The sequence below is a fragment of the Cetorhinus maximus genome, chromosome 1, assembly GCF_964194155.1.
Source record: "Cetorhinus maximus chromosome 1, sCetMax3.hap1.1, whole genome shotgun sequence".
NCBI lineage: Eukaryota > Metazoa > Chordata > Chondrichthyes > Lamniformes > Cetorhinidae > Cetorhinus > Cetorhinus maximus.
Window position 1 is genome coordinate 42,819,121 of NC_135879.1, and position 26,914 is coordinate 42,846,034.

The 26,914-nt window shown below is 40.1% G+C and overlaps 1 protein-coding gene across 6 annotated transcripts in view; it reads right to left on the reverse strand.

Annotated features, from left to right (window-relative positions):
- rapgef2b (Rap guanine nucleotide exchange factor 2b) overlaps positions 1–26,914 on the reverse strand; it is a 534,998-nt gene that overhangs the window by 49,089 nt on the left and 458,995 nt on the right. For 4 of the 6 annotated variants that reach the window (XM_078540432.1, XM_078540414.1, XM_078540440.1 and 1 more), the window contains 7 exons: positions 22,140–22,263; positions 20,345–20,368; positions 18,839–19,062; positions 12,333–12,515; positions 11,922–12,074; positions 5,990–6,224; positions 292–866 (listed from right to left, as the gene is read on the reverse strand). In XM_078540432.1, the coding sequence (XP_078396558.1) occupies positions 292–866; positions 5,990–6,224; positions 11,922–12,074; positions 12,333–12,515; positions 18,839–19,062; positions 20,345–20,368; positions 22,140–22,263 (1,518 nt within the window). Of the gene's footprint in view, positions 1–291; positions 867–5,989; positions 6,225–8,603; positions 8,721–11,921; positions 12,075–12,332; positions 12,516–18,838; positions 19,063–20,344; positions 20,369–22,139; positions 22,264–26,914 lie in introns of all 6 variants that reach the window. The other 2 variants (XM_078540458.1, XM_078540424.1) reach the window with 2 other exon arrangements.

Below are 26,914 nucleotides of genomic sequence, written 5' to 3' on the forward strand. Positions count from 1 at the left end.
AAAATGAAAATAACTCATTCTCTCTTGCATGTCTCCTGAAAGCCAGATCAATAACGATAATGGAGCTGGGACTAAACTGGTAAATAGTGAGTCTTGGGGAAAATTTTCTTTTAAAGTACAAGAATATCATATTATAATTCTCAGAAATTAATAAACTTTATTGGAACAATCATTTGTTAATGCTTTCTCTGGATTTGGATGGAAGAAGGCCCATATGGGGCAAAAACATTAGCACAGATCAGCTGTGCTGAATGGCTTGTTTCTCTGCTGTAAATTCTATGTAATACTTACCAATAAGACCTTTTGCTGTGGATGAAGATACTGCTATGTGAGAAGGCCTAGCATTCTGCTTAGGATCTTCTGGAGCTAATGCTGTGCTGCTTCCTTCAGAGTCAACTGCTACATCCTTTCCACCTCTCCGTTTTATAGTTCCTGTGTCACCTTCAGAATCCTCTGCCCAGTATCCTGTTGTTGATGCCCAACTATTTCTGGACTGAGCATGATCAATGCCATCTCTAGGCTGACTCTGCCTGGTGAATTTTGTGCCACGTTCAGAGAATATGGTTTGGTCCATCTGGCTACCTGAAGCCCACATAGTTGTTAGTCCTGTTCCTTCAGCAGAGCTCTCATAATGAAGATTCCCCAAACTACTGAGCGTCTCCCAACTTTTCTGGTGCTGAATTGTTTGGATGTTATCATGAGATCCACTTGAACAAGAAGTCCAACTTCCTCGACCACTGTCTGCCGCATCAAGGGAAGTTCGGTCTCCCTGGTCCTGGGTTAACTCCTCCATACTCGGCGAAGACAGTACTGCTTCTCCTGCATACAGGCTTCCTCTGCCCTCTGTGCTTGTTGGTGTGTAAGAACTAAATAAGAGAAAGCACTGATTTAGATATTGGCAAAAAAAATAATAGCCCACAGTTTGAAGTCAGCAGCGAAGTGACAGCGTTTGCCACTGACCATGTAGAAAGTTGCCCACAAAGATCTAGCAATCTCTATGGCAGAGATTTCATCTTTCTCAATGTTAATTTAATTCTAGTGCCAATTATAGGGATCTCCAACATCCAGCAAAAGAGGGCTAACTCAACCTTTACAATGTTCATTAAAGGAAAGGAATTATAATTATCACATAGTTCCTGATTTGACCCCTTAAACTTAAATTACTATAGAAGCATCAGTACCATAAGTGGAGGGCTGTATTCCCATCATAATTCCAAATTCACTGACTCCTGATCTTAAGTTAATTATTGGCAACGGGGAAGAAGAAAGAGAGAAATGAAGGAAAACAGATGGTAGAGCAGTGCTGACTGGTGAACAGAGTCCGATGGACTCAGAGAAATCATGTTAGGTCACATTCATAAATATCTTGGAACCTAGTTGAGAACTGTACTGACAGGCTTGTAACAGGTTGAGTTCCAGCCAATAAATAAAAAAAGCTGGGAAAACTCGGCAAGTCAGGCAGCATCTGTGAAGAGAAACAGAGTTAACATCAGTTCTGATGAAAGGCTATCTCGACCTGAAAAGTTAACTGTTTCTCTCCACAGATGCTGCCTGACCTGCTGAGTATTTCCGGAATTTTGTGTTTTTATTTCAGATTTTCAGCATCCACAGTATTTTGTTTTTGTATTTGTGTTCCAGCTGACGTTGCACAGCACAGGAAGCCCATGTTAATTCAATATTAATGAGGTGTTCAATTGCATTCAGGTGATAAGAATTAATTGGAGATTAATCTGTGCTCATATATTAGAGAAGGTTAAAATTGTGGTTGTTGGATTCGAGGTGCAGAATGTGTAATATGTGCCTCTGTAAATAAAAGTTTGTAAGAGTATAAAGACTAGTGTCCAGTTTTATCCTTCACTACCTGGCTATCTGAATTGTAACTTTTTTTAATACTTACAAGTTCATGAAAAGAGATGGAGCCTTTTAATAAAGTACTTAAAAGTTCAAATCTAAACTGACCCCATTTGCAGGAGATGCTAAGTGGATGCAAGGCTCATAGGAAAATTGGAAGTGACATGCAGAAAATGAATGCTAACCCACATTGCTCAGGTGCATTTTCTCTTATTTAAGAGCATGTATTGCAGAGGTCTGAACACAGATAGCCATACTGTCCTTCTAGATTGGTTGACTTAGGGCGTTGTGCAACCCAACTGAGAAAATAATGTAAAATATGAGGTTTTAAGGCATTTGTTAAGGTGACCCAAATCAATGGTCAGATGCAAAATAAAGCTCCCTCAACTTTGAATCAAGCTGAGTTCAGAAAGTAACCTCGAATGTATTTTCTTTTCTCCAATCACCGTTTGCACCTCCTCAAGCACCTGAATGGGACTGCCAGCTTAAAATTTCTGCTCTGCATTGAAATGGCCACACTAAAGCTCCCTGTGAGACTCATGCACTAAACTGACAAAGGAGACTTCCTCAAACATTTGAGTTGGACAGAGCTCAAGCACCTGAGGTGAAAAGGCTACACATTAATCTCCTTGGCCACCAGTCATCTTTTGTGATGCGTGATTTTGGTAATGTCAAATAGAGGAAACAGGTAATCACTGTTGTTCAGGCTGGAAAACCCCAATACTGCAACTTCACAATTGACATAGAACAATGTACCAAATAAACTAATTGGTCCAAGACATACATAACACTGAAACGCGGTTCCAAGATGCAGCGGTTTCCTAGAAAAATCTACTTTATCTTTGGGTGCCTGAAGTGGAAATTTTATGAGGGCAAAGTTCATAGGTGCAGGTCTTACTATCTAAAATAATCATATGACGGAAAAAATACCTTTCCACCAGTTAAGCTTTAATAGTGATCAGGCAGAAACTATGGGCCAGAGGTTCAGGCATGTCTACTTTTGGGTATGCTGCAAGGGTGGGAGGTGGCACCTATTTCAGGCCAAACACATAAGAGAATGGTAGCATAATAGTTATGTTACAAGACTAGTAATCCAGAGGCCTGAACTAATGATCCAGAGGTTGGAGTTCAAATTTGAGCCAGAGAAGATGTAAGGAGGGGGCATCAAAAAACTTAGTCAAAAAGATGGATTTTAAAGATGGTGTTAAAACAGGACAGGCAGAGAGTTTAGGGAGGAATTCCAGAGTATGGAACTAAACAGCTTCAGGTATGGCTGCTAATAGTAATTTAGAGGGGACAATAATACATAAGGTGCTGTAGTCAGATGAACAGAATGGGGACGTGTGGTGGTAGTTTTGGAGGAAGTTACAGGGATTAATGATGAAAATTTTAAATTTGAGATGTCTGAAAGCCATTGTAAGTCAATTTTTTTTATTCAGTCAAAGAATGTGGGGTTCGCTGGCTAGGCCAGCATTTATTACCCATCCCTAGTTGCCCCTGAGAAGGTGGTGGTGAGCTGCCTTCTTGATCCGCTGCAGTCCATGTGGTGTAGGTACACCCACAGTGCTGTTAGGAAGGGAGTTCCAGGATTTTGATCCAGCGACAGTGAAGGAGCAGCAATATATTTCCAAGTCGGGATGGTGAGTGTCTTGGAGGGGAACTTCCAGGCGGTGGTATTCCCATCTATTTTCTGCCCTTGTCCTTCTAGATTGTAGTGGTCGCGGGTTTGGAAGGTGCTGTCTAAGGGCCCTTGGTGAATTCCTGCAGTGTATCTTGTAGATGGTACACACTGTTGCTGTTATTGTGCGTCAGTGATAGAGGGAGTGAATGTTTGTGGATGTGGTGCCAATCAAGCGGGCTGCTTTGTCCTGGATGGTGTCAAGCTCCTTGAGTGTTGTGGAAGCTGCACTCATCCAGGCAAGTGCGGAGTATTCCATCACACTCCTATCTTGCGCCTTGTAGATGGTGGGCATGCTTTGGGGAGTTGGGAAGTGAGTTACACGTTGCAGGATTCCTAGCCTCTGACCTGCTTTTGTAGGCACAGTATTTATTTGGCCAGTCCAGCTTAGTTTCTGTTCAATGGTAACCCCCAGAATGTTGATAGTGGGGAATTGTGGGGGATTCAGTGATGGTAATGCCATTGAACGTCAAGTGATGATGGTTAGATTCTCTCTTGTTGGGGGTGTGGATAGGGGTGATGGGTGAACAGATCTTAACACATGACAGGATACAGGCAGCAGGGGTTTTGATGAGCTGGACTTTATGTACAGTGGAGGATGAGATGTCAGCCAGGAGACCACTAAGAATGATCAAACCTAGACATGACATCAGCATGGGTTAGGGTTTCACTGGCAGGTTGCTTGAGAAAGGGGGCAATGTTACAAAGATGTAAGAATATGTCACTTATGATGGAAAGGATGTCTTGCCAGAAGCTCAGTTCAGCCTCAAACAGGATGGTGATACAGTGAACTGTCTGATTTAGACTGTGATAGTGGCCAGGGCGGAGAATGGAATGGTGTTTGTTGTAGTCTGAGGTTGGTGACTTTAGTCCTCTCAATGTTTAGTTATAAATCTTTCCTCGTCCAACATCTCTCCACCATTGCCCAACTCGGTGAGACTACACTCGCCTGGTTCCATTTTTATCTAGTCGTAACCAGGGAGTCATCTACAATGGCTTCTCTTCCCACTCTGGCAGTTATGTCTGCTGTCCAAGGATCTATCCTCAGCCTCCGCCTATTTCTCATCTACATGCTTGCAACATCCAAGAACTGGGCATCAGTTTTCACGTGCAAGCTGATGGTACCCAACTCTAACTCAACATCACCTCTCTTGACTCCTCCACTGTTTCTAAATAATCAGGCTAATTTTCTGATATCAAGTACTGGATGAGCAGAAATTTCCTCAACTAAACATTGGAAAACTAAAGCCATTGTTTTCAACCCTTGCCACAAACTTCGCTCTCTAGGTACCAACTTCATCCCACTCCCTTGCAACTGTCTGAACCAGACTGTTCAGTCCTGATGTCATATTTGATCCTGAGACGATCTTCTGACCACACATCCATGCCATATGCCATCACTAAGGCCACCTTCATAACATCGCTGGACACCATCCCTCTGTCAGCACATCCGCCGTAAATAACCTCATCATGCCTTTTTTTACCTCCAGGCTTGACTATTCCAATACATGCCCTGGCTGACCTTGCACAGTCTACCCTCTGTAAGGTTGAGGTCATCCAAAATTCTGGTGCCTGTATCCTGTTCCCCATCACCATTGTGCTTACAATGGTTCCTGGTTTTAAAAAAAGGCCTTGATTTTAAAATTCTCATACTTGTTTTCAAATCTTTCCATGGATTCACTCCTCTCTATCTCCAGCCCCACAACCCTGCCTGATCTCAGTGCTCCTCTAGTTTTGGCCTCTTGAGCATCCTCAATTTTAATTGCTCCACCATTGGTAGCCATGGCTTCAGCCTGAAGCTCTAGAATTCCCTCCCTAAGCTTCTATGCCTCTCTACCTCCTTTAAGATGATTCTTAAAGCCTACGTCTTTTACTAAGCGTTTGGTCATCCGCCCATATGTCACCTTATGTGGCTTAAAGTTTGCTTTATAATGCTCCTGTGAAGTGCCTTGGGACATTTTGTTATGTTAAAGGCACAATGTAAATACAAGTTGTTGTTGTTGAGTGAAGTAACTATCCTTGATCGTTAAACAGATAGAGAAATTACATTGAAATTATATAAATCTCACCAGAAATTACTAGTGAAAATATTGTTTGATGGTGTTTACTGGGAAGATGCAATGTAAATTTCATTATAGACATCATGGCCACTGATCCATAACACCAAATGTTAAAGTTGGCTCCTACCCCTCATAATTAAGATAAAAGCCAGGGGGTTGCCCGGCAGAAGCTGCCACTGTTTGCAATGGCAATGTTCCTCGTATGATCAGATAATGACTACAGTACAAAACAGACAGCATGTTTTCACCTACAGCAAACCACCTGCTTAATGACCTAGTCAGAACCTAAATGACACTGAGTCAGCAGCAAACTTAGACTCAAATACAGGAACAATTAAGCAGCAAACTTTGTTACTGCAGCACTTCAAACAATTTGAAAAACAACAAAAACTTGTCCAACCTTATACAGTATTGATCTGGATCAACTGCTGATCGCTTTTCCAGTCTTCTGTCTATACCCAAGCCTAAATTTGAGTCCAAAACACTGACAGAATGTCGCTGCCGACGGTCATCATGGAAGCTGGCAGATACTGAGTCGAAGGAGGAATTGCTGACAATGCTGGAGCGGGAGGAAATTTCACTGTGGCCAGAATCTGAAAAATTATCAGCAGTGGCACTTGGTGCTAAAGCAAAGCCTGGAAAATGGAGAAAAAAAATTGAATTACTCAGCAGTCAAATTTAATGCCAGTTAGGTCCTTGGAAGAGCTGGGGTGAAAAAAATCTGAACTTCGTTAGTATTAAAGTTTTGGTTCATATCCATTGTACTAATTAATTTATTCAGTAAAGCTGGACCGGTATAAAATCAAAACAGATTTAACATAGCGGAGGAAGCCCTCAGAATAAAGGATCTCCACAGAACAAAAACAAGGGGAAAACAATGCCTTTCAGGTATAAGTTTATCTATCTTGTAATAAAAAGCTAATTCCGGATCTAAGATAAAATGGAGGAGACTTGAACATAAAAACTCATGCTGTTTAGCAGGGCTTTATCAAATGTTTGCCTTTTCAGATGTTAAAATAGAGTATTGATCCACTGTTATAAAAATAAATGATGGTGCTGAAACATTTGCATTACATGAGAGAATGTGGCCTTTCCGAATGGGTGGCAGTGTAAAATTTCAACCTGATAAGGCCAGTTAAATATTGTCACAAATATGGAAAGTACTGGAAGCCTAGCATGTTAAGCAATAGGGAGTGTTTCAAAAATGTAAGACTACAAGATAAAACAATTACCTACCAATTGCAGCATATCAGCATTGTTCTTTTAAGATTACCTGCCTAAGAGTGTGGTGAAGGCAGATTCAATCACAGCTTTGAAAAGGGAACTGGATAAGTACCCAAAGAGAAAAAGTTTGCGCTGGTACGAACAGGATGGGCCAAATAGTCGCCTTCCATGCTGTAACCATGCTACAATTCCATGAATTACTGCAATGCTTGCAGAAGCTGAATATTGAAGGTCTTTCACACAAAAAAAAACAATAGTAATTGTTTGGAGTCTTGCCCATCAGTTGGAGAACCAGTGGGGAACCCCCTTCAGTCCCGTGGATGAGGCTTGACAGAATCAAGTGCCCTCTAGACACTCAAGCGGCCACCGACGTGCCTGCCCCGTTATTGAGGTCCCTCGGCACTGCCTGCCAAGAGCTGCTGAACAATCAGAGGCTGGCAGATTGCCATGGCCGTCAGCATTGGCGAAAGTGGTGGCTGCTGGTGACACTGCACCAACCTGAGGCCAGGATCAACGTGGGACCCCAGGGCAAAGTTGAGTAAAGGCAGGATGGGGGTCTCAGGGTAGGGTGGTGTGGGAGAGGAGGGCTGGAGGCAAGGGAAGGAGGTTGGCTTCCAGGCGGCACCCTCCCTGCCCAAGGCTAGGCCCCTCAATCAGGAACAGCTGGCCTGACTACATGGGGCCGACTCTTGGAGGCCACTGGCAAACCTGAGTGTGTTTGCTGTGTGGCCTTCTCAGGAAATGGGAAAGCTGTGTGGCCCCCATTTAATCCCTGAGCCACCATTAAATTGCGGTGGTATGCATGAATTGGCTCATTAATGGGTCTAATTGACATCCTGGCACTGGCGGCCATTAATCCTGTATCGGCCTCTTCCGCCCTCCCTTAATTGGGGCAGCTTTTGCCGCTGCCGGAAGACTGACGCAGAGTATTTCCCACGATTAAATGGCTTGCCATGTTTCCTGCTGCAAAGGGCCGAATTCAATTCAGCCCAATGTGTGATTTAATTCTCAATGGGATTACTCATTGTACTTGAAATTATTCCAAAACATTTCATGCAATCCTCACTATTTATTAATAATTTGCATGTATGGACTGTTATTTCTATTATCACTCAAGTGAATTGAGACAATTGGAAATATTGCTCATTCAATCTGCGGAACTATGTTTTTTTTTTAAAAAGGTTTCACCTGAATTTTTAATAAGTGATGCAAGACATGAAACATTTTTTTTTTTAAGCAGGTGATTGACTGTATATTTGAGGTGATCACATCTTATTTCCCCTCCTGCTGGTTGGAGCTCAGGTCTTCTTACAAGATTATGTTGATATTACTGATGGATTGTTAAATAAAATACGTAAATTACAAATAAATATAAAGCAATCAAGTCCTAATTGTAGAAGGATAAGAACCAGTTTTAGAAAATCCTGCTGTTTCAAACATATTATGTGACCATTTTCCTCTTAAGTGTCACTGCATCCGGCTTCTGGAAATTAACCATGTTTCTTATATAATAATCTATCAAATTCAATATACTCTGATTTTTAATTTTCCAATTGTTTCTCTGGCCTACCACTTTGTTCCTCAATTACCCATGTCAAAACTGCATACTGCGATTTTCAAACAAACAGAATTATACTGTCATCTAGTCATACATATCTTGGCTAATTAAAATTCTTGCTTTATCATGACAGTTGGTTCTCATATTCTACTTAATTAGCCTAAGGCTGCAAATCCCCTCCCACAACCCCCCCAGCCAATCTGATACATTTTTCTTTATACAACAACCCCACCTATCCCATAGGTCCGTGGTGCATTGTTATTCTTGTTACTGTTTTCACTTCCAAGAGAGGATGAAGAGCCTGATAGGTCCGACTGTCTGGAGCCATGAGATCTCAGCTTACTGCCACCTGACAAACAGGATGAGAAAACCAATTTAGAAATCAAATCTGACACTCACTGTATCTCCCTTGAACAGAACCAGGCTCTCATTTATCCAGACAACCTTCACAGTGGTGAAGTCAGTCTGACTAATTCAGAGGAAGCTCTTCAGGACTTTAGCCAGGAATAATTAGATAGCAGAAAGCTTAATTTTTCTCTCTCCCATTAAAAATAAGAAGGCCAACAGATTGTCTACAATATTAAATACCTGGACACACAAAGACAATTACTCCAAACTTTTAGAAAATAACTACCATGTACTCTAACTGGCAAATTCACAGTACATCAGATAATCATATCCTGGCATGAATTAAGGCCTACAACTGTTAAATGACATGTTCTCATACTGGCTGTTATCCGTGCACTGACAATGTTTTAACACTTGTCATAAAATGAAAGGCATGACAAAGGTTTACTCTAATCTTTACTGAAAGAACACAAAATAAATATTATTTAAAGGAGAATGCACATTTTCATAATCATGTAATCTGGTGAATTTCTGCTATTACTGCTGAATTACTAGTTTTCAACAGTAATCTTCAATTACATAATAGTGAAAAATATAAGCACTGCTTTATTGCATGGGACACAGCTTGGAAGAAGTGAAAAAATGGGTTTATCTAACTCTTGCATCCTGAAAACAGGATTGGACAATATTTTCCATTAGTGGGAAAATAATTTTCTTCTGGAGGCTCAGGCTAATTCCTGTTGATAATGTGTTCTGTGTCACTGATGAGATGATGGTTCCATTCAAGGACTTATCGAATTCTTCCAATGCAGAAAACACATAGGTTGAACTAAAAAATCATTAACTCAATTGTAAACCACTAAGTTCTGTCATGCTAAGCAGCTATTAGTCAATGCAGTGATGGAGCAAAATATTTCAACATTTATGCTCTCACAAGGTCACATAATTATGCAGTACAAGACCTGAGCCAACAAGTGGAACAGGGGAAACAGAACTTTTTTCCTCACAATTTACAATGGGATTGCTTGCCATGCTGGTCAATTGTGGTTTAAAATGACGGGGTGCAAATATTAAACACAAAGCAAATGTATCTGTGGGAACTTAAATTATTTCTATGGAGGTAGGGGGAAATGGAGAAACAGCTGAATTATTTACACCATTACAATGAATAAAATTTACAAAGCACCTGGAGTCAGTTGTATTATTCGAGGTGTGAAAATAGACAGTATTTTAATGCCACAATTAATAATAGTAGGTTAAATGTAAAATGTTATTGTAAAATAATTTTGCCATTTGTCAGTTGAGCCATGTTTATCAGCATACTCTGCTATGAGAAGCTCCTTTGTTTTTGAGAAAAATAGGAACAGTAAAGTCCCACCTTTCGCAATCTCCTTATTCACGTATTCACTTACCCGCGCAAAAGCCTTTGTACACCAGATCACCCATTGAGAGAGCAATTGTTCGCATATCGGTGTTTTTTTCCCCTCTCTCTCATTTAAGACCCTTCATTCTAAATGAAATTTATCCCATTTTATTAATTCTATTCTGGGCAGATGTGGCTGCGGTTGGTGCTGATCCATGATGGAACAGAGCCCTTGGCACCTTTTAACAGGGAGATAGTGTCGAAGTCTCTGGAAGCAGATTCCTTCCATTATTCCTGCCATGGTCATTTAATTTTCTTTTTTTTAAGCACCTGTCCAACAGGGGTGAGAGGCGGTGCCAGGAATGATTGCAGCTGAAGTGCAGTTCAAACAGAGAAATTAACCTGGAAATATCTGAATCTCTGCTGCAATAGTGGCTCTGTTCAATTTTGAAATGTTTACCAATTTATTTGTCTTGTTATGTAAATGTGTCAATATCTGATTCAGTAGAACTTGGGAATGAGAGGAGGGGTAATGCACAATAGTCAGAGTTAAAGAGAATGTTACTTCATTATTTTTTAAAATGAAGATATTTTGAAATTATTTGTTTTTAATTTTACGCATGTCTGAGGTGAGTCATATGCTTTTCTTCAACAAGGATTGTCTCTTTTAAAAATTTTCCATGCATGTCTTGGAGCTTACAAAAGATGAGCCTGTAGTTGAATTCTTTTGTTACAACATTGAACTCAAGAGGCACCCCTGCAGTCTGTCGCATACCACAATTTTCTGTACAGTAACTACACAAACCAATGCTTCCCATTGCTGGAACCTATCTAATTGACTCCCATTGTGAAGCATGTTTGACACTTGCGATTTCACTGCTTTGAGGTTTCATGAGAACGTAACCACCACAAATGGCGGGACTTTACCATATTGGACACTTTAAGACTAGCAAGCACCATGGGCTAGATTTTTAAAACGCTTTGGGGTCCAGATTGGAGGCGGGGTGGCACATAATTTGGCACCACCGACCTCCATGCCGGTTGCTGCCACAATCCTGACCATGAGCGATTTTGAATGAGGGTGGCTCAGGGTCAGATTGGCGGTGCACAGTCAACTAAGGCCAATTATTGTTAATCTAATAGGCCCCATTCCCACACCAACTGGAATTTACAGTCAGCACTGTGGGCAACCCACATTTGGCCTGGACGATGTCTCCTCCCTGAACCCATAATGGTAGCTGGGCTACAGCTGCGGTTGCTGGCAGTCACCTGGAAGGGTTCCCTCTCCAAGATCATGGCAGGCAGCTGTGGCTTTTGAAAATATCAAGATAAAATCACCCTTGTTTGTCTTTTGCAGACTCCAATTTCAGATTGGCAGTTGCCACCTTGGCCAGAGGTGCTAGACGGAGTCCTGGAGGGTCTCCCTTTGGCCCTCCAGCATTCGGAGTCTGCCCACAGTCTCTGTTTGGAGGACAATCCTACTCCCTGGCCTTTAATTGGCTGAAGAATTGAAAATCCCCATGCCTAAAGCACACTGTGTGGGGTGGCGATCTGAAACTAGGTGCCATCTCTGGTTCCTGACTCCTGATTGAAAATCAAGCCCCAGTTATCTCCCATTACACGAAAAGTGCACATAACAAATGAATGACCACTAGAGGGTGGAGACCTGACAGTTTTGGGCATATGGGATAAGCAGTCAAAAATATGCCTGCAGTAGATTGAAAATCTCAGATCATATCAGTGACTATATCACATCTCATTAGCAAATACACTGGTTTTGCATGGTTTTGGGAATGGGCCCATCTTGGGATCTGTTGCATTTTCTTTCTAAAATACTACCTTTCCTTGGTGAGGTCTGAGGAGATGTGGGAGGAGATGACAGCTGAGATGATGTATTTGATATAGTATCTTCTGCCTGCTTTTTATTCCGATCCAGGTTTGCTTCTTCAGACAAGGACAGAATTTTCTTCAAAGCTTGAGGAGAATGTGTACCTTAAGGACAGAAATTAAAGTAGTAATGCAGATAACCTTTTTCCATTTCAACACATAAAAAGCAAAATAATGCTGAACAAACATACAATAATAAAGAAAAGCTACTGGAATTCACAAGTCCTTATAACAAAAACATTTCCTATTATATTGAACTGACTCTTCAGGAGAGGTTATTTATCAGACACACTTTGTAGAAGGAAGCTCGCAAACACTCAGTTCAAAAACATAGCAGAAAATTATTTCCAAAAATTTTATTACCAAATGGAGGGAGGTCTTTAACTTGCACTTTCTTGCGTGATGGATACAATGAAACAGCTGGGACCTGAAGGGCCTGATTTACTTTCTGCTGTTGCTGCTTCTGATGTTGCACCCCTGATCTTGGAGCGACTGGAGATGTATCTGAAAGTTTTCCTACTTTCTTTTCGCCTGTGCTTTTGGGTACTAGATGTCAATGAAGAAAAAGTATATATGTACAGATTACATTGAAAATGCAAGATTCCAACTTGGAATTTCAAAACTTAAGCTTGCTGACACTTAAAAAGAAATGTTTACCTCAGATTTGGGGAATGAAATATGCTGCAATTAGATTTACTTCCCAACACTTTGGTATTGCTTGATTTTTTTATTTTTGGTTCCTGCTTTTTTGATTCAAAAGTGTAACATACGGCTCAATTTAATTGCTTGGGCAGTGGCCTCATCCACCTGCTTAACCCTGCCATAGCCATTTCCAGATTAAGTCCCAGTCAGGCACTTATCTGCCTGCTGTTGGGATTCCAAGGACTTTGGAGGCAAAGACACCAACTCCAAGAGGTGCCAATGAATCAGAATGACAGCCCCTGCTGGGACTGCAGTAGGCCTAGGACCAGGAGCAGTGCTGGGGGCCTGGAGGACAGTTAATTTTGTTGGGTTGTCTGGAACCAGCCAAGCAGGTACCAGTGAGGGGGCTGGGGATGGTGTGAGACACTGGGGGGTTTTCCACAGGGTCTACAATCAGGAGGATACCTCAACCCCGCCTGCCCACGCCCATCCACACATACACCCAACCAAAGCAGTAGCAGAGATGAGAGGTGCTTGTGGCCCTTAATTGGCCACTTATGGACCTTAATTGGCTTAGGGATTGGAAGGCCTACGTCACCTTTCCCTGCCTCTGACTTGATTGGGGGATAGGCAGCAGTCGAAGAGCTCTCCACCTCGTGCTTTCCTGCCTGATTAAAATGTCCCAAATCACCTTCAGCCTGCTCCTGCATGGGCGGCGGGCATTAAATTCTGCCCTTTTATTGCTGCAGGTTGCAAGACCCAAAGCTGGAAAGAACAGTTTTTAAAACAATGATTGCCTTGCCGTTTTAGAAGTTGTGGAGAAGGAGTAAACACAAGGAGCAAAAAAAAAAGTTCCAAGTTTTAGTTTTTAAAGTACTATCAAGACAGATAGAATGAACTGCAGTACCACTGAGCTTTACCAGTGTGAGCTCTTAATTACTTTCTTTAGAAATGGGGCCTGAGCAGAAAGTGCAGATGGTTCTGCAACCCAGTAAACCCAACCAGTCTAATATTTCTACATCAAAATATATTTTAAATAGTGCATACCGCACATGCCATGTCTTCGCATTTTTTAAATAAACAACAAGATGTTAAAATTTCAAGAGACACAGGGGCTCGTCAATCCTTAATGTTGTGGGATAGTGACATTTGTTTTTCAGAGGGAGTACTGCAGGAACAGGTGATAATAAGCGGGGTTCATAGAGATTCTAAACCTAATCCATTGTGGAAGGTAAATTTAAAGAGTAAATGGAAAGCAGGTGAAGTTATTGTTGGGGTGGTAGAAAAATTGCCCATTGCAGTGTTTCAATTTATTTTGGGTAATAATATACCTGGATCACAAATGTGGGTGATGCCTATGGTAGTTGAACAGCTTGTAGAAATGTTTTCAACAGAGGTGTTACAGAGAGAGCATCCTGGATTGTTTCCGGATTGTGTGATAGCAAGATCACAGGCACACAGGTTGAAACAAGAAAAACATGAAGGGCAGGCAGTTTGCAGGCAGGGAGAAGGTACTGAAATCCAATTAGTTGGCACTGTGTTTGATAACACTGTTCAGGAGAAAAGACTACAGGACAATTCAGTTGAAGCGTTTAACTTGAGGAGGTTAGTGGAGTTGCAGAAAAATGATTTGCAATTAAAACAGTTATATCAGTTAGCTTACTCAGAAACAGAATCAAAATGTATTCCAGTATGTTATTACCTTACAGGTGATATTTTAAAGAGAAAATGAAGGCGGATCATGTTTCAGCAAATGAAAACTGGAGGGAGGTACATGAGATTCTGAGAATTGCTCATGAAATTCCAATGGGGGGTGGCATTTAGGAATTAGAAAGACAAGGCAGAAGTACAGAAACATTTTTATTGGCCAGGATTGCATAGAGATGTAGTCAAATTCTGTAGAACATGTCATACATGTCAGGTAACAGGAAAACCACAAGCAGTGATTAAGCCGGCATCTTTAATTCCAATACCAGCATTTGAAGAACCTTTCACTAGGGTCATGATTGATTGTGTAGGACCCCTCCTAATACTAAAAGTGGAAATCAGTACTTACTGACAATAATGGATGTGTCTAAAAGGTTTCCTGAAGTGATACCTTTAAGAAAGATTACAACTAAGAAGATTGTGGAGGAGTTAACTAAATTTTTTACAAGGTATGGTTTACCTAAGGAAATACAATCAGATCAGGGGTCAAATTTCATGTCACAACTGTTTAAGGAAGTAATGAACAATTTGGGGATAAAACAATTTAAATGAACACCTTACCATCCAGAGCCACATGGGGTTTTGGAAAGATAGCATCAAACTTTAAAAACTATGATGAGAGCGTACTGTCAGGTTTATCCACAGGATTGGGATAGGGAAATTCCATTCTTGTTAATTGCTATTAGAGACGCTCCTGATGCATCAACTGGTTTTAGCCCTTTTGAACTAGTTTATGGTCATGAGGTAAGGGGACCACTGAAATTGATTTATGAGAAATTGGTGGGTCAAAATTTAGAAGCTTTTCTCCTGGATTACGTATCAAATTTCATGGAAAGATTGAACAGAGCATGAGAGTTGGCTAGGGAACATTTAAAGATGCCACAGCAAGTAATGAAAATGAAGGTCAATAAGAACGCGACAGCTCGCAGCTTTATTTCTGGAGAGAAAGTACTAGTGCTGTTAACAGGACTAGGTGATTCATTAAATGCAAGGTTTAGTGGGCCTTACAGGGTTGAAAAGAAATTGAGCGAAGTAAATTTTTTTAATAACTACTCCAGATAGAAGAAAGAAGCAGAGGGTGTGTCATGTAAATATGCTTAAAAAGTACTTTGACAGGGAAGAGGACCAAAAGGAGGTATTAGTGGGAGTGGTGCAAGACTCAAATTGATTTTCCTCTAATCAAATTGGATGAGGGGATGTTTGAAAATTTAAATGAAATATTGAGTTACCTTCCAAACAAGCGTCAAAGTGATTTGGAAAAGCTATTGCAGTCACACAAACCTATTTGTGGGAATAAGTTGGGGAAGACAGATTTACCTATACATGATGTGTCTGTACAAGTTTTATCTTCAATAAGGCAACATCCTTATAGATTAATTTCAGCAAATTAATCACAAATACAGAAAAATTGAATTCATGCTTCAAAATGATATCGAGTCTAGTTGCAGTAACTGAAGTTTGCCTATTGTACTGGTCCCGAATCTGGATGGAACATAAAGACTGTGTATGGACTTTTGAAAAGTGAATGCGGTGACAAAAGCGGATTCCTATCCTATACCACGGTTGGAAGGTTGCATTGAGAAAGTGGGACAATCGAAATTTATCACAAAGATTGACATGCTAAAAGGATACTGGCAGGTACCATTGTCAGAAAGAGCAAAGGAGATGTCGGCTTTTGTGACGCCAAATGGACTATATCAGTTTAAAGTCATGCCATTAGGTATGAAGAATGCACCTGTGACATTTCAAAGACTGACAAACAAAGTAATTGCAGATCCAAGCAATTGTGCTGTTTATATTGATGATCTGATAGTTTCAGTCAGACGTGGGAGGAGCATTTACAGCATCAGGAAGAATTATTTTCTCGATTACAAGAAACTAATTTGGTGGTGAACTTGGCTAAAAGTGAATTTGCAAAAGCGCAAGTTACGTATCTAGGCCATACCATTGGACATGGTAAGGTGGCTCTGAGAGATGTGAAAGTCAAGGATATCGTGGATTTCCCAGCGCCTACAACAAAACGAGAAGTTTTGAGATTTTTGGGCATGAGTGGGTTTTACTGGAAATTTGTACCAAATTTTAGCAGTGTGGTTGCTCCACTAACAACTATTTAAAAAGAACAAGAAGTTTCAATGGACGCTGGAGTGTCAGAAGTAATTTGATAGTTTGAAAACTGTATTAACTACAACACCAATTGTGGCAGTACCCAATTACGCGAAGCAATTTAAGTTGGCCGTTGACGCGAGCGATTTAGGCATTGGGGCCGTACTGTTACATGACGATAACACTGGAATTGAAAAACCGATAGGATATTTTTCACGGAAGCTGAATGTACAATGGAGAAGATATACAACGATTGAAAATGAGATGTTGGGTTTGGTGTTAGCATTGCAGCATTTTGAAATTTATGATGCAAACAATTCATCAGAAACAATTGTTTAGACAGACCACAATCCTCTGAAGATTCTGGACAAATTTCGAGACAAAGTGCAAAACTTTTCGGGTGGACTCTAATATTACAACATTTTATCTACGGATTATACATGCTGCTGATAGAGAAAATCTGTTCGCAGATGGGTTATCAAGAGTTTGAAATTTCAAGGGAAAATTGGACATTTTAAAAAAACATTTTGAGGCTCGGTGGTCTTACTCCTGAATTCAGAGCTGCATCTCAAACATACCAATTGAAAATATAGGTTATGACAGTTGTTCAAGTATCCCTCTGGGATTTAAACAACTCAGCATTTACCAACTGCTGTATCATAACACTGTCTCAGTCCATGGATGACCCATAATCACCACCACCACTGGAAATCAGTAGATAGTTGTTAAAAATCAAACTCTGGCTGTGTATTTCATTGTTTTGTAAAGTTATGTGTCAACTACATCCAGGTCTTATTCCATGACTGAAACCAAATTCCAAACAATTAATGCAGCTACAGTACATGAGTCAATGAATCTGATCTGTATGCATTATCTTAACCATCTAACTACCAAATAAAACACAGAAATTGAGATTTTAAACATGTACTTTTGGCAGTATAGCATCTACAATTACAACCTAATCAATCTGTCTCTTTATTACTTGTTAATTGTAATATTTATCAAAAAGAGTAAAATATTTATTGAAATAGTTAGTGTAACTAAATTTACCACTCATGAAGGTAATTACATTAGTTTCCGCCCTTGTACCTGCCTGCCATTATAGTGGTACTACCAATTTTATGAAGAATCATTTTCAGAGCCATTTTAAAAAGAACTTTAAAAGATTTCTCATTAACACATTTTTGCATATTTCAAATCTATCTGCCGACACTATAAACATTTTGTATAGTTAAGAGACCGGAGTTGAAATTGTTGGACCTGTACTTGGAAATTAGGTTACTGCTGTTGAAGGCTCATTAATAACCAATGCCGAGATGATGATAAAGCGTGGATCAAGAAATGGTCATATGCCCCAGAACATCCATTTCATAAACTATGTGAAATCTGGTTTACTTTGGATGCAACCCAACCCACTCTCTCTCCTCAAAGGAAATGTCCGGGAAAGTTTCTTCCAGTCACCCAAGGGAAAACAGTGTTAAAGCATTCTAACACCTATGTAATCTGACATCCTAAGTTATACACCACAAGTCTGTTACCTTCATAGGTATGAGGTCGCCAAAAGTACAGTAACTCAGGGAGCCATCACATTGCTATTTGATTGTCTCCATCTGACTTTATCTTTACAACTGTCAATCCCTTTCTTAATCTTATTTGTCCATAAGGTGCTCATCAATACAGCACTGTCATGGAGTCTATTCTACACACAAAAGCAAAATACTGTGGATCCTGAAAATTTGAAATAAAACCAGAAAATGCTGCAAAGACTCAGCAGACCTGGCAGCCTCTGTAGAGAGAGAAATAGAGTTAACTTTTCAGCTCTACGGCCTCTCATCAGAACTGAGAAAAGTTAGAAATATAATAGGTTTTGAGCAAGTGAAACAGGGGCTGTTTAAACTGTAATATTAATGTACATTTCAGTGTTGATAGCTTAAACTGGTTGAGCAAAGGGCCCACTTTCTTGGGCCTCCAAAATAAAGAGCAATGACAGCAGCTTCAATCTGCTGAAATGTGATTGGCATATTAGTCATGAAATCTGGTTCACTCAATGGATAATTAAACTTTGGTTTTTTAAGGAAACATTCAGGCATTAAATTTAGTTAAAACACTGCCTGTGAAAGGATGTTATAAATTGCTCTAGGTGATCACAAGGAATTTTAAATCTTACTGTCATAATGGATTACCTAATTCTAATTATGTAGAAGAACCATAATATAAATTATTTCTTTTGTAACAAAATGTGTATTGAAAGTCAAGATAACTGGTATTTTAATAAACTATTTCAAAATTGTAATTTATTGTTTCTCACACCTGGGATGAAATTGAATGTTTCCTTTAACTCACAATGTAATGAAATCTGATACAATGTAAATACATCAACATATTATCAAAGAATACATAAAAAAACTATGACTTACACGTATTAGTACTTGGCTCACACTGCAGTGACAGTGCCTGCAGGCTTTCTTCATCCATATCCAGATCAAGGTTTGCCAGGTATTGTTTTACTTTCCGAGCCATCTGTGCATCTTCATAGAGTTTCTTGGCATTGAGAAATGAGCTGCGGCGTACCCGTTTTTTGTGTCCCCCTGTCTGTACCACATCCAGCACAGCAGCATTTGTACTGCCCTGGCTAAGCGACCTGCCACAGTGGAGAGAAAGAGAGAGAGACGCCGCTGGTTTCAGCATGGAACGTCAAAGACTGGACATGCAAAGGTCAGATTGAGGTCAGTCTTGTTCAAGCTCAAAATAACACATGCCTCATTCCATAAGTCAGACAGACAAAAATGAAAGAAAAGGAATGAAGAGTGAAAGGAAAATAAAAACCAGCAACTACTCTGCAAATAACCCTATTCTGCTTCAAGTTGGGAACCAAAGTTTACACCACTATGAGCATCTCTGCCCACTAATTTAAAAGAAGCTGCTACTCCGGCAGAAGAGTTGGAGTAGGAGTCGAAGCTCATGCAGGGCTGATGTTAAACAGCAGTTGTAATAAATCCTGTAATAAATATTAAAAACAAAATTGTCTCAATAGTACTCTATGCCACTTTATGATCAGCAGGAAGGTACACTCTTCTCAGCCCTCATAGAATGGAAGCTCTGCATAAGATCAAAAAACAAAACAGTAATGCACCGCAGTCCATTTGAAGCTCAGCCCAAAAGTCACTGAATGCTGAGACTTCAAAAATCACTCCCATCACCTGAGTTACCAGGATGCCCCTAAATACAGGTAAATATTTATATTTATTTAGAATAAAACTTTAGAATAAAAATTACATTGATTGTATTTTAAAAAAATTATGTATAAATATCTGGCAAAATTTTCCCTGTAAAGTTACAGTAAATAAAAACAAATTTAACATTTACAAGCACCCAAATTTATTAAATTGCACGTCCATTAACTACTGTCAAGCCCAACATTAAGCTGAACTGCAGATAAAACCAGATACAAGCCCAACATGAAACGGAACCACTGATGAAACCATAAGACAAACCCAAGCTACCCTAATGATGTAAGAAAGGTAGGATAATCATATTGTGATTATAATAAATAATTGTCCACAAAATTACAGTTGCCAATTTCATCCTGATGTCTGTCTTTAAAATATTTATTTTGAACAGTTATTGTTTCTCTGAATTTATTTTATATATATAGTTGTTTTCAAACCATCATTAAATATGTAACTCTTAAGGGACTGGGTGCTTTAATGATTTTGAAGCTATTGCTTCTAAAGTCGCTCAAATGACCTTAGTAGCCTAAGCAATGTTAGAACAGACTCATGTGAGTAGTTAAAGATCATCCAAAATGAGGCCAGAGCACAAAAGGGTTAAACTGAAAAATTTTAAAGCTTAAAGGAAGCAGAGAGAGGGAAAATGCAAAATGGCAAAAAAAACATCCTTGGTGCCTGCAGTACACCACTTACCCCAGACTTCTCCACTTCTTCTTCCTGTAAGTGAGAGCCATGAATATTGAAGCGTGGATTAAGAAGAAAGACAGAGAAAGATCACAAGCTCAGACAGAAAAGACCAGATCTCAGACATGCAGTAACAGAAGCCAAGGGACATAACACAGTCCAGTCACTTCAGTCATCGCAACACAGAAACTGACCACGATCAACCATACTGAGTTAAATGCAAACATTTCCCAGTCCAGTCAGAGTAACTTTCGCCCTTCAATGTAGAAAGTAATTTAATATTAACTTTAATATGTTTATAATGAAATTTCATAGAATATTGAAGACTATTTGGAGATTTTGTTTTGCCATCATTCTCTATAAAAATAAAGTAAATGCAAAAAACATTCTGTCCATTTATAGGTACAATTGTATAATCGATAGGAAAAGAACTTCTAATATCCAGAATGCACAGATCCATCGCAAACCTGGATTTCTTTAATCCTTGCAGATAGGTACCAGATATTTATCTCAACATAGCATTTTAATAATGGTGTAAAGCAGTGTTAAATATGCTATATTTCTTTATAGGGAATGTACTTTTGTAGTAGTGCAGATTGTAGCTTCGGTTAATTGGATTGGATTTTTAACTTGCCATCCCAGAGTAAAACTGACATTTGTGGGTTGCCTATTAGAGAAACCGCCTAAATTAATTTCTGGTGGCAGCAAGTTGAAAATCTTGCCCTAAATTCAAAGTCAATATTTGTTCAACATATTGTCATATTTCTGAAGCAAACAAAATAGGTATTCTTTACAATGCTGCAAATATTATTTTGACTTAATTCTAGAGCAAATACTTGTAAAATATCAGTCCTACTTCAATAGCACCAAATGTACAAGGACCACTGACAAACCCAACATTAAACTGTTTGGTTTGTGTATTCTGCCGCTTCAATGACAAGGACAATCATGAAAAAGCAGAATAACAACCAGCCTGACCGCTCATCTTAAATCAACAGGTCCATTTTAATTTTTTGAAAACAGTGCATGTTAGCTTACTGCATGCAATTCCTTGATGATTTATGTGTATGTACTCTCTCATTTTATTTTAATAGAGATATCCAGGAGGAACTTTACTGGAAATATGAGAGTAGGAACTCTGAGAGGGCTTTGGTTTATTCAAGATAGTACAGCTTTTTTGGTTATAAGTTGCAGTTTGGCACCATCACAGGTTACAAACTCCAGCTGATTTAGCGCTTCAGATTTTAGAAAATCAAAATAGTACAAGTGTGAAATATAGGACCGTACACAACTTCTTCACTTACAGTAATAAATAGGAACCATTTGATGCCTTAATTTAGATCTTGTTCAATGCTATAAAATATAAGATACTTCTACACCATGCTAGAGTAAGACCTTTGAAAAGCATTGCACCACAGAAGGAAAAATTGACATTTCAAAAAACCTATTGTGAAACATTGTATAACAGATATTAGGCACCAAAAACATACAGCACTAAAATAATTAAAACAATTACAACATAATAACATGTTTTTGTGCTAGATTATGCGGTTCTTAGTACTTTGGTATCAGGCAGATTACATCAATGGAAAGCAAGTTATTATCTATTCTCAGAGCACCATTGCTGCTGTGTCTTCTGCATAGAAACAATCTGAACTGTGCTTATTCTTTTAAAGAGAAGAGGCATTTTTGTCCACAGCTAGCCCTTTCCGAGTAGGTATTTTATTCTCTACGTTGAATAATTTTAATTGACTCAGATTACACTGCTATGAATTCCATTATTCTGTGACTAGATAACACTAACCTTGTTCTGAACATAACAGCAGGGTCCATATTAACTGAAGCCATACGGCCAACATGACGGATTTCTTTGGCAATCATCCGTAGCTTTTCAAAATTCACCAAGCCTTCCACTTTGGAATCATTCCCTAAGGAAGGAAAAATAAAATGACTCCTGACAAAGGCAGCTAGACAAACCTCTATTTTACATGAAAATGTCTACTCTACTTCCAGAGAATCCAGGTGAAAGACCAATATCCCATTAGGGAATTTCAATGTTTCAAAGTTCTAAGAAGGAATGAATTAGAGTATGAACTGCACATGTATATTGATTTCAATGCTAGGGATGTTGGTAGGAGGAAGACTGCATGAACCATAAATCAGGGTAGAGCAATTAATGGTTAACAGTAATGCTACCCTGGACTTTGCAAATTGATTAATGAAATTTGAATGTTAAAGGGAAATCACATGCAATTATAAAGACACATATTATTTGTATTTATATACATGACTTTTTGAAAGTTTAGTCTGCATAGTTAGACCTATGATTCTCCTGATTTTGCTTTCTTTAAATAAATCATCTTCTCTAGGATTTTACATCAGAGTATCACAGGAGAGAGTTGAAGTTATAAAAAGTGTGATAGCAGTGGAGACTAGAGCACCATGGGGAAGGACTAAAGATATAAAACAGCACGGCGAGAGCAGCAGAGACCAGAACATTGCAGGACTCAAAATTGAACCATAAACCAACAAAAAAAAAATCAAGGAGTAATGTCACAGGACAGCAGGTGATTAGTTGGTGAATACTGTAGCTTTGTTTTTGCACTTTAAGCTAGGTGGGGTGGTGTGTCAACCTTGGAGCTAAGAATTTGTAACTTAATATTACTTTATTAAATTAATGAACCTTTTTTATATGCAAGTCTTCAGTTACTTCTGTAAAGTTTTAGTTAGTCTAATACATGGAGGCATGGCAGGGCATCTCGGTTCAGTGGAGTGCACACCCTGTGGCATGTGGGAATTCCAGGACGCTTCCCCTGTCCTGGACAACCACATGCGCAAGCAGTGTCGCCAGCAATCCGAGCTCCGAGTTTCAGAGCTCAGCAACAGGCGACATTGTAGTGCAAACACAAGGCTGAGAGTTTCACGGATCATTTCTGGAGGTGGTAACCTCATAGCTAAAGGGTGTGCAGGCAAAAATGCAATGGTTGACTGACAGGTAGTCAAGGAGGGCCAGGCAGATAGTGCAGGAACCCCTCAGTGCATCTCACTCTCCAAATGGCATTCAGTTCTGAATACAGGTGAGAGTGATGGTTCACCTGTGAAGTATAGCCACAGCCAATTGCATGGCACAATGGACGGCCCAGTTGTGTAGTGTGGGGGAGGGGGGAAGATTGGGAAAACAACAGTGGCAGGGGATTCTATAGTTAAGGGAACAGACAGGCATTTATGTGGCCCAACATATAAATCCAGGATGGTATGTTACCTCCCTGATACCAGAATGTCAGTGGGTGGCTGGAGAGCACTTGAGGTAGGAGGGTGAACTGCCAAAGGTCATGGTCCATATTGGTACCAGTGACATGGGCGGAAAGAGGGATGAGGTCACCTAGGCGGATTTTAAGGAGCTAGAAGGGAGACTAGCAAGTAGGATCTCAATGCCAGCAATCTCTGTATTACTCCTGGTGCCCAAGACGCACAAAAGTGATGTCCTTTTAAGCACTACCTTGTCTATGCTGGTTCTGCAAAGCATGAGTTGGCCAAATGGTTGGAACCAGTTTTGAGCAAATTTTCCAGATACATGGTGAAGAATTCCTTCACATTTGTGAAGACCATGCAGGACTTGCATATCGATAGCAATGCTGTGTCCATGTGCTCATTTGACATTGCTAGCCTATTCACCAATATTCCACTTAAGGAAGCCATATGTATCTGTGCTGCAGCTGTTCACCCTCCTATCTTGAGTGCTCTCCAGCCACCCACTGACATTCTGGTATCAGGGAGGTAACATACCATCCTGGATTTACATGTTGGGCCACAGAAATGCCTGTCTGTTCCCCTAACTATAGAATCCCCTGCCACTGTTGTTTTCCCAATCTTCCACATATATCAAGGTGATCCAGACACAGCACAATTGCGTGAATCAGTATTCATTCAGCTTATGATCTCAGCAACTCACGCAGCTGAGCTCAGCTTTAATGACGCCATGTATGTACAAATAGATTGTGTTGCCGTGGGATCCCCTCTAGGCTTAACTCTCGCAAACATCTTCATTGGGTTCCATGAGAAATGTGTCTTCAATGGAATGACACCCAACTTTCTAACCCTTGCATATTTCCAAAATATGGATGATATGTTTGCTTATTGAAATCCACAGCTGCATGTAATAATTTTCTTACGTGTCTTATTGGGATCCATCCTGAGCTCAAATTCACCTTTGAAATGGAGCAGTAGATTGAGCTCCCTTTCCTTGATGTACTAGTTGAGAAGTCTGCCATGTCTACTGCAAGCCTACCTTCACTGGTCAATAAACGCGTTGGGACTATTACAGTTCCATGCGCTATAAGATTGGCTTTATCCACAACCTCGTAAATAGGGCCTAAGCCATTTACTCACCATGCAAGCTTGATACTGAAATAGTATCCTGTGATACTATCCTGTGGGATAATGGCTATCACGATCAGTTCATTTCACGCTGTATATTGCGCAACTCATGAATGGGCCTAAGGCTGTCACTTTCAGTCCTGAAAAGTGCCCAGTCTACCTCAGATTACCCTGGAACTGCAAGGTATCTCGAAAATTTGAGCAAAAGATGAAGCTAGCTGTTTCACGATGCTACTATGCAGTAGCAACATGAGTGGTATTCGCCACTAACAGGGTGTAGCCATCAAGCCAAAAAGACGTTCTGCCTATTACACAAATGAGTAATGTGGTGTATGAATTTGAGTGCCAGTGTGATGCTAGGTATGTAGGCAGTATGTCCCAAAGACTGGTGGATCGTATCAAACAGCATGTCCCTTTCGCTGTTCGCAATGGGCAAGGTACGGACCGTACCCAACCAGCCCGTGCTTGCAAAACTCAAAGCATAGTGTCCAACAATGGATGTGATTCCACAATTGGACAACATTTGCGAAATAATCCTCAGTGTGTTAAGAATTACGCTGACACCAATTTAAGATTGTCAGTCGGGCTCGCAGTGTGGCGCATTTGCGTGTACTGGAAGCTACTGCATAGTAGCAGTGTGAAACAGTTAGCTTCACCTGTTGCTCAAATTTTCGAGATACCTTGCTGTTCCAGGGTAATCTGAGGTAGACTGGGCACTTTTCAGGACTGAAAGTGACAGCCTTAGGCCCATTCATGAGTTTGCGTAATATACAGCGTGAAATGATCTGATCGTGGTAGCCATTATCCCAGCTACATATATTAAACACATAGCCCTGTTCTTTGCAGACACAAAGAACATGTACACACTTTTCACCTGTTTCAGCTAAACAAAATAAGTGACAGCTATTCACTGGTTCATTCCCCAGTGGAATGTCTTGACCAGAGTCAAGCTACCGGTTTAAATGTTAAACAATGCTTGGCAGTTAACTGAGAGTTCCTATCCACTGGTGCATTCTCCATGGCAACGCCTCTACCAATCAAAGTCTACTTGCCAACCAATCAGCCCAAAAGGAGGCCATTCCCCCATTGGAGTGGAAAACTGCCAATGTAATACCCTTTTTCAAAAAGACAGGGAGACAAAAAACAGGTAACTATAGGCCAGTTAGCTTAACATCTAACATTTGTCATTGGGAAAATATTGGAGTCTATTATAAAGGATGTAAGAGCAGAGCATTTAGAATAACATAATCTAATCAAGCAGAGTCAGCATGGCTTCATGAAAGGGAAATCATGCCTATTAGAATTCTTTGAGGAGGTAACAAGCAGGATAGATAAAGGGGAACCAGTGGACGTAATATATTTGGATTTCCAAAAGGAGTTCGATAAGGTACTGTACATAAGGCTACTTAATAAGATAAGAGCCCATGGTGTTGGGGGCAGTATATTAACATAGATAGAGGATTGGCTAACTAATAGAAGACAGAGAGTTGGGTTAAGGGGGGCATTTTCAAGATGTGGAGTGCCATGGGGATCAGTGCTGGGGCCACAATTATCTACAATATATATTAATGACTTGGATGACGGAAGTGAATGTACTATTCGCCAAGTTTGCGGATGACACAAAAATAGGTGGGAAGGCAAGTGGTGAGGATGACACAAAGGGCCTACAGAGGGATATAGACAGGTTAAGTGAGTGGGCAAAAACTTGGCAGGTGGAATATAATGTGGGAAAATATGAGGTTATGCACTTTGGCAAGAAGGATAGAGGAGCTGAATATTATTTAAATGGAGAAAGACTGAAGAAAACTGCAGCACAGAGGGATTTGGGGATTCTCATGCATGAATCACAAAAAGCTGGCATACAAGTTCAGCAGGTACTAAGGAAGGCAAATGGAATGTTGGCCTTTATTTCAAAGGGAATGGACTATAAACATAGGGAAGTCTTGCTAAAACTATACAAGGCACTAGTTAGACCACACCTAGAATACTGTGAACAGTTTTGGTCCCCTTATCGAAGGAAAGATATACTGGCATTGGAGGCAGTCCAGAGAAGGTTCACTAGGTTGATCCAGGGTATGGAGGGATTTTCTTATGAAGAGAGGTTGAGTAGGTTTGGCCTGTACTCATTGTAATTTAGAAGATGAGAGGCGATCTTATTGAAACATTTAAGATTCTTAGGGAGCTTGATAGGATAGATGCTGA